The sequence below is a fragment of the Pleurodeles waltl genome, chromosome 9, assembly GCF_031143425.1.
Source record: "Pleurodeles waltl isolate 20211129_DDA chromosome 9, aPleWal1.hap1.20221129, whole genome shotgun sequence".
Lineage (NCBI taxonomy): Eukaryota > Metazoa > Chordata > Amphibia > Caudata > Salamandridae > Pleurodeles > Pleurodeles waltl.
The window spans coordinates 390,266,696-390,280,154 of record NC_090448.1 but is presented as its reverse complement, the minus strand read 5'-3'; the positions used below and the strand labels follow the sequence as shown (position 1 = coordinate 390,280,154).

The 13,459-nt window shown below is 44.7% G+C and overlaps 1 protein-coding gene across 1 annotated transcript in view; it reads right to left on the bottom strand.

Moving 5' to 3' along the window:
- The window catches only part of TUT1 (terminal uridylyl transferase 1, U6 snRNA-specific), a 533,529-nt gene that overhangs the window by 376,679 nt on the left and 143,391 nt on the right, over positions 1-13,459 (bottom strand). Inside the window, exon 5 of the mRNA XM_069207048.1 lies at positions 7,637-7,770. Coding sequence (XP_069063149.1) covers positions 7,637-7,770 — 134 coding nt within the window. The remainder of the gene's footprint in view (positions 1-7,636; positions 7,771-13,459) is intronic.

The window sequence follows — 13,459 nt, the reverse complement described above, 5'->3', positions numbered from 1 at the left end:
AATAAAATGTACACTGGCATCAGTGTGCATTTATTGTGCTGAGAAGTTTGATACCAAACTTCCCAGTTTTCAGTGTAGCCATTATGGTGCTGTGGAGTTCGTGTTTGACAGACTCCCAGACCATATACTCTTATGGCTACCCTGCACTTACAATGTCTAAGGTTTTGTTTAGACACTGTAGGGGTACCATGCTCATGCACTGGTACCCTCACCTATGGTATAGTGCACCCTGCCTTAGGGCTGTAAGGCCTGCTAGAGGGGTGTCTTACCTATACTGCATAGGCAGTGAGAGGCTGGCATGGCACCCTGAGGGGAGTGCCATGTCGACTTACTCGTTTTGTCCTCACTAGCACACACAAGCTGGTAAGCAGTGTGTCTGTGCTGAGTGAGAGGTCTCCAGGGTGGCATAAGACATGCTGCAGCCCTTAGAGACCTTCCTTGGCATCAGGGCCCTTGGTACTAGAAGTACCAGTTACAAGGGACTTATCTGGATGCCAGGGTCTGCCAATTGTGGATACAAAAGTACAGGTTAGGGAAAGAACACTGGTGCTGGGGCCTGGTTAGCAGGCCTCAGCACACTTTCAATTGTAAACATAGCATCAGCAAAGGCAAAAAGTCAGGGGGCAACCATGCCAAGGAGGCATTTCCTTACAATCTGGATGCGAAGTTTTGGCATTTTGCGTTCTCCTTCGTTGCAAATAAGTCTATTTGAGGTGTTCCCCAAATTTTGAAGTAAGTGTTTAGAATTTGGGGGTGAATTTCCCATTCGTGGACCTGTTGGTGATCTCGAGAGAGATTGTCTGCAAGTTGATTCTGGATCCCTGGAATAAACTGTGCTATTAGGCGAATGTGGTTGTGAATTGCCCATTGCCATATTTTTTGTGCCAGGAGGCACAGCTGTGTCGAGTGTGTCCCCCCCTGTTTGTTTAGATAATACATTGTTGTCATGTTGTCTGTTTTGACAAGAATGTACTTGTGGGTTATGATGGGTTGGAATGCTTTTAACGCTAGGAAAACTGCTAGCAGTTCGAGGTGATTTATATGCAGCTTTGTTTGATGTACGTCCCATTGTCCTTGGATGCTGTGTTGATTGAGGTGTGCTCCCCACCCTGTCAAGGAAGCATCTGTTGTTATCACGTATTGTGGCACTGGGTCTTGGAAAGGCCGCCCTTTGTTTAAATTTATACTGTTCCACCATAGAAGCGAGATGTATGTTTGGCGGTCTATCAACACCAGATCTAGAAGGTGACCCTGTGCTTGTGACCATTGTGATGCTAGGCACTGTTGTAAGGGCCTCATGTGCAGTCTTGCGTTCGGGACAATGGCTATGCATGAGGACATCATGCCTAGGAGTTGTAATACCATCTTTGCCTGTATTTTCTGTGTTGGATACATGGTTTGTATAACTTTTAGGAAATTTTAAACCCTTTGTGGACTTGGAGTGGCTATTCCCCTTGTTGTGTCTATTGTTGCTCCTAGGTATTGCTGTACTTTGCACAGCAGAATGTGTGATTTTGCATAGTTGACGGAGAAACCGAGTTTGTAGAGGGTTTGTATGACCTGATCTGTGTGGTGTGAACACTTTGTCAGTGAGTTGGTCTTGATTAGCCAATCGTCTAGATACGGGAATACGTGTATTTGCTGCCTTCTGATGTGTGCAGCTACTACTGCTAGGCATTTTGTAAAGACTCTTGGTGCGGTTGTTATACCGAACGGCAATACTTTGAATTGGTAATGTATTCCTTTGAATACGAACCTTAGGTATTTCCTGTGCGAGGGATGTACCGGTATGTGGAAATACGCGTCTTTGAGATCTAAGGTTGTCATGTAGTCTTGTTGCTTTAGCAATGGTAACACTTCTCGTAGCGTGACCATGTGAAAGTGTTCTGATTTGATGTAGGTGTTTAGTGTTCTGAGATCTAGGATTGGTCTCAGTGTTTTGTCCTTTTTTGGTATTAGAAAGTACAGTGAGTAAACTCCTGTGTTTATTTGTGTACCTGGTACCAGTTCTATTGCGTTCTTTTGCAGTAATGCTTGAACTTCTATTTCCAGAAGGTCTGAATGCTGTTTTGATATATTCTGTGTTTTTGGTGGTATATTTGGAGGGATTTGGAGAAATTCTATGCAATAACCATGTTGGATAATTGCTAAGACCCAAGTGTCTGTTGTTATTTCCTCCCAAGATTGGTAATACTGACTTATTCTTCCCCCCACTGGTGTTGTGTGGAGGGGATGAGTGACCTGTGAGTCACTGTTTGGTTGCAGGTGTTTTTGGGCTTTGAACTTTTCCCCTGTTTCTAGGGAATTGTCCTCCTCTGTACTGGCCCCGAAAGCCTCCCCTTTGGTACTGTCCCTGGTAGGTAGACGGTGTTGAATGTGAGGTACTAGCTTGTGTGGCCTGACCCCGAAACCCCCCTCTGAAGGTTGTTTTGCGGAAGGTCCCGAAAGTGCCTCTGCCCTGCGGGGAATAGAGTGCGCCCATGGCCTTGGCAGTGTCAGTGTCCTTTTTTAGCTTCTCAATTGCCGTGTCCACTTCCGGTCCGAACAATTGTTGCTTATTGAATGGCATATTGAGCACCGCTTGCTGTATCTCCGGTTTAAAGCCAGATGTTTGTAACCACGCGTGCCTTCTTATGGTTACTGCTGTGTTAATTGTTCTTGCAGCTGTGTCAGCTGCATCCATAGAGGAGCGTATTTGGTTATTGGAGATGTTTTGTCCCTCCTCAACCACCTGTTTCGCCCTTTTTTGTAAATCTTTGGGTAGATGCTCGATGAGGTGCTGCATCTCGTCCCAATGGGCTCTGTCAAATCGCGCTGGGAGCGCTTGAGAGTTAGCGATGCGCCACTGGTTTGCAGCTTGTACTGCGATCCTTTTTCCCGCTGCGTCGAACTTGCGGCTTTCTTTATCCGGAGGTGGTGCATCACCTGATGTGTGAGAGTTGGCTCTCTTGCGAGCTGCCCCTACTACAACTGAATCTGGTGGCAGTTGTGAGGTGATGAAAGCAGGGTCTGTGGGCGGTGCTTTATATTTCTTTTCCACCCTTGGTGTTATTGCTCTACTCTTGACAGGCTCTTTGAAGATTTGCTTTGCGTGCCTTAGCATTCCTGGGAGCATAGGCAGGCTCTGGTAGGTGCTATGGGTGGAGGAGAGGGTGTTGAAAAGGAAGTCATCCTCGACAGGTTCCGAGTGTAGCGACACGTTATGGAACTCTGCTGCCCTAGCTACCACCTGTGAATACGCTGTGCTGTCCTCTGGTGGTGAGGGCTTGGTAGGATACGCCTCCGGACTGTTGTCTGACACTGGGGCGTCGTATAGGTCCCAAGCGTCCTGGTCATCTTGGCTCATGGTGGTGTGAGCCGGTGAGTGTGACGGAGTCTGTGCCGGTGATATGCAAGTTACAGGTGGAGGAGAGGGTGGCGGAGTTACCTTCTTCACCACTTTTGGTTGTGGTGCTTGTTCCTGTGTTTGGAACTCAAGTCTCCTTTTTCTCCTAATAGGGGGAAGGGTGCTGATCTTCCCTGTTCCACTCTGTATGAAGATCCGCTTTTGAGTGTGGTCTACTTCAGTGGACTGTAACTCTTCCTCGAATCTATGTTTGCGCAATTGAGAGGACAGTGATTGCTCCTCTGAATATGAGCTGGTAGTTGGCTCGGTTGCCGGTCGTTTCGGCACCGAAACTATGTCCTTACTCGTTTTCGGCTCCGAGGCGACTTTTCTCTTTTTTGGAGTCGAAACTTCTCGGCGTCGATCCTCCTCGGTGCCGCTGTCTCTGCGTCGAGCAGCTTCGGCTCCGCTGTCTCGGCGTCGATCTTTGTCGGCAGCACTTTCTCGGTCCCGAGATTGCTGCGTGCCTGTGTCTCGACCCGAGTCGGACGATCTCGGCACTAGTTCGGCCTTTTTCAGTGCCGATGGGCGGTCACCGACTTTATGGGTTGAGCCATGGCCTGTTGGCAGTGGCGTCCCCTGGGCCTTGTCTGTTTTCTTGTGTGCTGGCTTCGACGTCTTACTCACTGTTTCGTGGACGTCGAATTCCTTCGAGTCCGATTCATGGATAGAGAAGGCTTCCTCTTCTTCTCCTTGTTCCTCGAACTCTCGGTGTCCTGTCGGCGTGGACGCCATCTGTAATCTTCTGGCTCGCCGGTCCCGGAGCGTTTTTCGGGATCGAAACGCACGACAGGCCTCACAAGTTTCTTCCTTGTGCTCGGGCGACAGGCACAGGTTACAGACCAAATGTTGGTCTGTATATGGGTATTTGTTGTGGCATTTAGGACAGAATCGGAACTGGGTCCGTTCCATCAGCCTCGATATTACACGCGGTCGGGCCGACCAGGCCCAGACGGGGGTCGAAATTACCCCGAAGGGCTACCGGAGCTCTTCACGATTCGATTCGGTGTCGATTCTATCTAACCCGATCCCGAACGCAACAATACCGACGTAATTTTCTGAATTTTTAACTATCTTTCCGTTCCGAAACCCAGAGCGAAAAGGAACACGTCCGAACCCGATGGCGGAAAGAAAACAATCGAAGATGGAGTCGACGCCCATGCGCAATGGAAGCAAAAGAGGAGGAGTCCCTCGGTCTCGTGACTCGAAAGACTTCTTCGAAGAAAAACAACTTGTAACACTCCGACCCAACACCAGATGGCGGGCTATGCACAACATGTGTATCTGCAGCTACACATGCCATCGAACATGTATTTATTATAAATGAGAGTTTTAAAACATCAACTGAGAAACATCCCGGCCCTGCACTGATGACAATGCTATTAGTGAACTAAAAGGCAAGTCAGGGGTCATTTTAATTATACATGGAGTGACGTTTGGTCAATAAAATCAAACAAAAGAGTTTTTGCTCAGCAGGCATGCTGAACTCACATATTTGAAGGTGCTCTCATATGTGATAACGGAAGAAAAAGGTGACTCAGTGAAATAAAATATTTGCCTAGGATCACATAATTTGAAGCCAGTTTATGAGCCAAGCACTACAGTTAGGTCGAGTAGATTATTCAAGTCACACCTTCTGCAGGTCTAGTAGCAATTATATGATTTTTCAACACCTGTAGGGTCAGGGACAAATCTCAATTAAATATGGTGATATCTTTGTAACCATTAGGGCTTGAGATAGACAAACAGTTTTCGGACTCAGACCAAAGTATTCCAGCCAGCAGAAATGGACCCCAGACTGGGGTGTGAAGGTACCTCATGGACTGGAGATGAACCACCTGGGCACCATAAGTGTAATGGTGAAGGCTTGTAATAGTTAGGCTTATTACCTTGCTATGATATTCTGTTGTAGGTCTCCTCCCTTTGAGCTTTAGTTCCACTAAAATATTATTGTGACTGCATTTCTGTAGACTGCTTTCGATCATTGTTACAATTAGCTTGCTATAATGGTACACTGGTAACTTTCACTGGAATCTTCTTTGAATTCTCACAACATACCTGTACGATACATGTATTGTAAAATACGCCTGTACTGAATACAATAAAAGTGATTTAGGAAAGAATAAGTGCAACGTTGGAGGCCAGGGCGGTGCATGCTCACAGGGTCACATTGAGCAAAAAAGTGTCTGAGTAGCTCCATCACCCAATCACAGAATCCTTTTCCTTGCTTCTCTATGCCAACTTAGATGAGGGCATATCATGGCACTGCGGTGGCCTTGGTTCTCTGGTGAGCCCGTCTATATGAATTTTCCAGTCAGCTACGGCTTGTAGGATGTTCTCAATTTCAGGATGCCCTCTATCTTGTGTTTAGGGCGCAGCAGCCACTCATTCAGAAAAGAAGGGGGAACTATAGGTATCACCTTCACATCAGAGCACAAATAAGATTACGGCAAAACCAACACGGAGCACCTCGAAGTGGCCTCTCATTATTGACAAGCCTACTGGAGAAAAAAAAAACACATGGTAGTCTAGAAAAACATTACATGTTTCTCAAGACTCCCAGGGATAGCCAGAGAGTTAAGTCCAGGCATCGTTTAGAAACAGTGTTGGGAACAGAGCAGGTTCACCTTTTTTGATAGTTGAAGGTGATGGAGCCTCTCTTGGTCCCATATGTCATGCTTGGCTCCTGGGCAACTAGTTAAGGTACCATTGTGTCTCACAAAGGTCCTTCCAGGCAGTGAGTTTTTGGCAGCTGTCTGTGTGGCAAGTCTCTTCCACCTCCCAATGACATTCTAGATTTTCATGTACGAAGATAAGTGCTTCTCTTTGCTCCACAGCGCTCAACAAAGTGTTTCCTCAGTTTTTCTGGTCCAGAAAGGGTGGCAACTCTAATAGCATCATTACTGGTTTAGCTATTTTCTTTCCACTTGCTGGTGTACATAGGACCTCCTCAGTATTGAGCAACTTACTAGTCAAGGGGCAGGTTTATTTTCCTCTGATGATCAGGCCTAGCCAATAAGATTCCTAAATCAGGGCAAAACCCAGCCTATGAACGGCTAGGGGTAGGTTTCACTTTGACAGAGAAACTTTGGCTGCATCAAAGGATTTGGTAGTCTACATTTCCCTCCATCCCATAGACACACTGGTCCAAGGACGGGTATAAGAGAAGTATATGTGCAGGCTTGCCTACAGACATTGGCAGCCGGTCAATCATGAACAGTTAAACCGCAGTACTCGATCCAACTAGTCGCTGGCTGATCGCCAAAAATCACTGATGGTCAAACCGCAAAAGAGCTAAGTGTTTCAACATAAGTGAACACCTAAAAGCCAAAGAAGCAGATCAGCTCTCCCAATGGTCAGATGCAAAATGGGAGAAAGGCACTGAATATTCTTCAAATTGATAGGAGGGAGCAGAAAAAGAATTTAAGTATGGCCACTGATTTGAAAATTCAAACAAGTCCAGCCTAAATCCAAAAGGTATGTCTGCCTTGAAGCGGCTCATCAGAACATCATGTATGACTAGGTCAAACATGCAAATCTGTCTAGTAAAAACAGCCCCATGTGTCTGCAGTAATCCCTGATGGTATGAGATTCATCTAATGCGGGCAACTGAATTTCGATAAGAACACCCACCCATTTCCTCTCTTGAGTTACTACCGACACCATGTTAGAAAAATAATGAAGATTCAAAATGCTACAAAAGCATACAAGTACATAACTCTGCACAATATAGTGATAACATTACGTACTAGAACCTAACAGGGATTTGTATCTGTCATTTTTGCCTGATCTAGTTTACCTACCTGGGGCTAAATATGTATTCTTCTTATATTTGAAAGCACATTTGTGATCTTATGTTCTATCTCAGTTTCAACACTTATCTCCTAGCATAACCTAGACCACTCGATTTGGCTACCCCAAAAAGCCAAATGCCAACAAAGATTAACTGGGCTATTCAACTGAAAGACAGCAGTACTGGTGGCCAGAGACACTAGTGATAAGTGACAGTAACCGCTAATGATATTACCAAGTAATTTGATTGCCTGAAGATAAAACAAACAAGCTTCACATATTTTAACGCCACCAATGTGGAAATAGCAAATTCTGGGGCTTTGTGTTTTCTAATACCACTTGCAGCTGCTCCCAGGGTACTTGTGAACTTGGCGAGTGCTGTTAGCATCATAGGTGTAGACCTTAACAACAGACGCAAAGTAGAGGTTTGGTATCAATCCCATGAGGCTGGTCACTCACCTCGGGTTCCTCTGGGGGTTTCCGGGCTGACGGCTGAAAGGTTTTAGTGTTCTCCAGGTCCAGGAAGAGGTCTAAGTCACAGCCATGCGCATCAAACCCATTCACAGAAGAGCCGAAGGGAAGAACAGAACAACCTAAAACAAGGATCCAAATGGACGAGCATTAAAGCATGACTGATAATAGAAATATTGTGAGACTCAGAAAAAGAGGACTCACAACAGTCAATAATGGTGTACACAACACTGATATGTACAGGTACACATAGAGAGAATAACATATAGCTTGATAGCGCACTCGGATACGGGTGGCAGACTGACAGTCCCACATCAAGCATAAAAACAAACAGCTAGAGGTTTGTCAGCTCACATACTGTCTAAAACCTCTGTGACACTGATGTTTAAGCCCAATTCAAGGCATTAATTATAGCAGGTATGAGATTTACTTATGGCCTGTAAAGATGCTATATTCATATGTGTGCCACAACCAGACATTACATCAACTGATGGCTCTGGAAAAAAGAGTGCATATGCAAATCTAGGAATGTGCTAATTTTTTTGCCTGTGCTCAGACTCCGACTGCTTCATCATAGAAGACTAGGCTAATATTATAGAATTGCTAAAGTCCATCTAACGTATTTAACTGTGTTCACTTATTCTATTCAATTTTTGCCTCCTCCCACTGTGACTCTCCATACAAATCTTCCTCTATTTCGGAAAGTCTATAGTTTGTATAGGTAATTATTGTGAGTCAAATTCAAACTAGAAATGCACAAATTTAATCCAGTTTACAAAAATACAGCATATTCAATGGTGTTCTGGCCTCCGTTGGTGAATGCTGGTTAAAATAAAAGGTCTTTATTTACAATTCCATGGATAGGGTGTTGGTGAACAAAGGTGTCAGGGTGTTAGATACACAGGTCTCAGAAAGATTCCGAAGAGGTAGCTCAAGAAACTGACATCTGAAGACAGATAGAACCAAGAGACAGGTAGAAACCTCGCAGAAAAACAGCTCTCACAAAAAGGACAAGAGACCTTTTACGTAGAGCCACTGAAATTATAAAACAGGTGGGGCTCAAGTTATGTGGCAGGATTGGCTAAATAATGCAGCAAGACAAAGCAAATGATGTAACATAACACAGAACATTATGTGACAGCATTACTTAATTATTAACAACTTTTACACTTTCTGAGCAAATGTTTCTCCTCATTAGCACCAGGTTAACACCCAAATACCAAAATATGTAAATGAGGGCGTGGCCAGCCGTCATGGCCGGGTGGAAGTAATCCACAGATGCTCTGCTTACTACCCCACGTAAAACCCATTATCTGATGCCATCAGCTACTTAATTCGCTCAGCTTGGTATGCGCAACGCATGCAGACTACAGAGGCACCCTTGCTGGGCCTCAAGAGACCCTAAGAAGCAAGATCCGCCAAGTGTGAGAACGGCGGCCAATATGGCGGGCACATCGGCGCTGAATTAATGGACAGACGGTGAGACCCTGGTGCAATTTGGGTCTGCCATTGAGCGCGACCTGTGCTGCACCAGCGCCGAACCAGAGTGCGCTCCATTAAGGAACCTGCGACTGAAGGTCACACCAAGAGTAACTCACACCAGGCATCATGGTCGACCCACGGCGCGGTGAGAAATAAACGCTGCCTCTCCGATCTTGGCAAAACAGCGAAAGAGCTCCCGCGCGGACAGATAAAGTTATGGACCTGGGCATATCCAGAGAGGGACATACGCTATACAAAGGAGACTGAATATTGAGGTCAGCACCCTCGGCTTCCTGAACCTAAGATGGTGCTTGATGAGCCAGGAAAGGTGTGTGGGGGGGGGGGGGGGGGGGGGGGGGGGGGGGGGGGGGGGGGTGGTGGTGGTGGTGTGTGTGTGTGTGTGTGTGTGTGTGTGTGTGTGTGTGTGTGTGTGTGTGTGTGTGTGTGTGTGTGTGTGTGTGTGTGTGTGTGTGTGTGTGTGTGTGTGTGTGTGTGTGTGTGTGTGTGTGTGTGTGGTGGGGGTACAGGGGCAGGCAGTACAGTGATCACCCTTCAACATGCTTCAATCAACAACACGATAAGGATGACTGTCTGAGGCTGAGTGCATATGAACACTTGAGGTCAAGCTGGAGTGGAGATCAGACACGTGGATGGTGGCTCTGTTGACCGAGGTTTGGACTTCCTGGAGGGGAGTGACAATACAAAACAAGTTAACCGCTTTGCTGCCAGGCCTTCCCCCCCCCTCAGGTGCCAGGCCTTTTTTTTGGGCTATTTGGGGCAGTTCACGCTTAGGCCCTCATAACTTTTTGTCCACATAAGCTACCCACGCCAAATTTGCACCCTGTTTCCCCAACATCCTAGGGATTCTAGAGCTACCCAGACTTTGTTGGTTTCCCTGAAGGAGACCAATAAATTAGCCAAAACACAGCGAAAAGTTTGTTTTAAAAAAAAACAAAATGGGAAAAAATGGCTGCACAAGACTTGTGTTTTTTCCCCCTGAAAATGGCATCAACAAAGGGGTTTGTGGTGCTAAAATCACCAGCGTCCCAGCTTTCAGGAACAGGCTGACTTGAATCAGAAAACCACATTTTTCAGCACAATTTTTGCATTTTACTGGGACATACCCCATTTTTACAAATGTTTGTGCTTTTAGCCTCCTTCCAGTTAGTGACAGAAATGGGTGTGAAACCAATGCTGGATCCCGGACAGCTAAACATTTCTGAAACAGACAAAATTCAAGGCGTAATTTGTGTAGATCCTGCAAGGTTTTCCTACAGGAAATAACAGATGAAATAAAACAAAATATTGAAATTGAGGTGAAAAAAACAGCCATTTTCGTCACGTTTTACTCTGTAACTTTTTACTGCGATGTCAGATTTTTGAAGGCAATATACCATTACGACTGCTGGACTCTTCTGGTTGTGGGGATATATAGGGCTTGTAGGTTCATCAAGAACCCTAGGTACCCGGAGCCAATAAATGAGCTGCACCATGCGATGGATTTTCATTCTAGACCGGATATACAGCAATTCATTTGGTGAAATATAAAGAGTGAAAAATATGTATCAAGAAAACCTTTGTATTTTCAAAATGAGCACAAGATAAGGTGTTGAGAAGCAGTGGTTATTTGCACATCTCTGAATTCTGGGGTGCCAATACTAGCATGTGAATTACAGGGCATTTCTCAAATAGACATCTTTTTTAGACACTGTCTTACATTTGGAACGAAAAAATGTAGAGAAACAAAAGGGGCAATAACATTTGTTCTGCTATTCTGTGTTCCCCCAATGAAAATGGTACCTCACTTGCGTGGGTAGGCCTAATGCCCACGACAGGAAACGCAACATGGACACATCACATTTTCCCGAAAAAAACAGAGCTGTTTTTTCCAAGTGCCAAGCTTTGGATTTTGGCCTCTAGCTCAGCCGGCACCTAGGAAAACCTACCAAACCTGTGTATTTTTGAAAACTAGACACCTTGGGGAATCCAGGATCGGGTGACTTCTGGGGCTCTCAACAGATTCTGTTACCCCGAATCCTTTGCAAACCTCAAAATGAAGCCAAAAAATGAAAATGTCACTTACCCAGTGTACATCTGTTCGTGGCATTAGTCGCTGCAGATTCACATGTTTGGCACAGTCCGCTGCCTGGTGTTGGGCTCGGAGTATTACAAGTTGTTTTTCTTCGAAGAAGTCTTTTTTGGTCACGGGACTGAAGGACTCCTCCCTCTTCGGCTCCATTGCGCATGGGCGTCGACTCCATCTTAGATTGTTTTCCCCGCAGAGGGTGAGGATGGAGTTGTTTGCTATAAATAGTGCCCATGCAATGGAGTGAATATGTATGTACGTTAAGAGTTTATAATAATTATTTACAAATGTACAGAAGTTTAAGATTTATGATCTACTTCTAAACGGCTACAGGCTTCCCGGGGAGGTGGGAGGGTACATGTGAATCTGCAGCGACTAATGCCACGAACAGATGTACACTGGGTAAGTGACATTTTCAGTTCGATGGCATATGTTGCTGCAGATACACATGTTTGGCACAGACTATAAAGCAGTTACCTCCCCTAAAAGCAGTGGTTTAGCCTGTAGGAGTTGAAGTAGTTTGGAATAATGTTCTTAGTACAGCTTGGCCCACTGTAGCTTGTTGTGCATTTAGTACGTCTACACAGTAGTGTTTAGTAAACGTATGAGGCGTAGACCAGGTTGCAGCCTTACATATTTCGCTCATAGGAATGTTTCCTAGAAAGGCCATTGTAGCACCTTTCTTTCTGGTTGAGTGTGCCTTTGGTGTAATAGGCAATTCTCTTTTGGCTTTAAGATAGCATGTTTGAATACATCTGACTATCCATCTAGCAATGCCTTGTTTAGAGATTGGATTTCCTATGTGTGGTTTTTGAAAAGCTATGAACAGTTGTTTTGTTTTCCTGATTAGCTTTGTTCTGTCAATGTAGTACATTAGTGCTCTTTTGATGTCTAATGTATGTAGTGCCCTTTCAGCCACGGAATTTGGTTGTGGGAAGAACACTGGCAATTCTACTGTTTGATTTAAATGGAATGGTGAGATTACTTTTGGCAGAAATTTTGGATTTGTTCTTAGAACTATTTTATTGTTGTGTATTTGAATAAATGGTTCTTGTATGGTAAATGCCTGTATTTCACTTACTCTTCTGAGGGATGTGATTGCAATGAGAAATGCGACTTTCCAGGTTAGATATTGCATTTCACAGGAATGCATGGGTTCGAAAGGTGGACCCATGAGTCTTGTTAAGACGATGTTAAGATTCCATGAAGGAACTGGTGGTGTTCTTGGTGGTATAATTCTTTTTAGCCCTTCCATGAATGCTTTAATAACTGGTATTCTAAATAGAGACGATGAATGAGTAGTTTGTAGGTAAGCAGATATTGCTGCGAGGTGTATTTTTATAGATGAAAAAGCGAGATTTGCTTTTTGCAAATGTAGTAAGTATCCTACTATGTCTTTCGTAGAGGCATGTAATGGTTGTATTTGATTGGCATGGCAGTAGTAAACAAATCTTTTCCACTTAGATGCATAGCAGTGTCTAGTGGAAGATTTTCTAGCTTGTTTTATGACCTCCATGCATTCTTGTGTGAGGTCTAAGTGTCCGAATTCTAGGATTTCAGGAGCCAAATTGCCAGATTCAATGATGCTGGGTTTGGATGCCTGATCTGTTGTTTGTGTTGTGTTAACAGATCTGGTCTGTTGGGTAGTTTGACATGCGGTACTAGTGAAAGGTCTAGTAGAGTTGTATACCAAGGTTGTCTTGCCCATGTGGGTGCTATCAGTATGAGTTTGAGTTGGTTTTGACTCAACTTGTTTACTAGATATGGAAGGAGAGGGGGAAAAGCGTATGCAAATATCCCTGACCAACTCATCCATAGAGCATTGCCTTGTGATTCGCGGTGTGGGTACCTGGATGCGAAGTTTTGGCATTTTGAGTTTTCTTTTGTTGCGAACAAATCTATCTGGGGTGTTCCCCAAATTTGAAAGTACTTGTTCAGAACTTGGGGGTGAATTTCCCATTCGTGGACTTGTTGGTGGTCTCGCGAAAGGTTGTCTGCTAGTTGGTTTTGTATTCCTGGAATAAATTGTGCTATTAGGCGAATGTTGTTGTGAATCGCCCACTGCCAAATTTTTTGTGTTAGGAGGCACAATTGTGTTGAGTGTGTTCCTCCTTGTTTGTTTAAATAATACATTGTTGTCATGTTGTCTGTTTTGACAAGAATGTATTTGTGTGTTATTATGGGTTGGAAGGCTTTTAACGCTAGAAATACTGCTAACAGTTCTAGGTAATTGATATGAAATT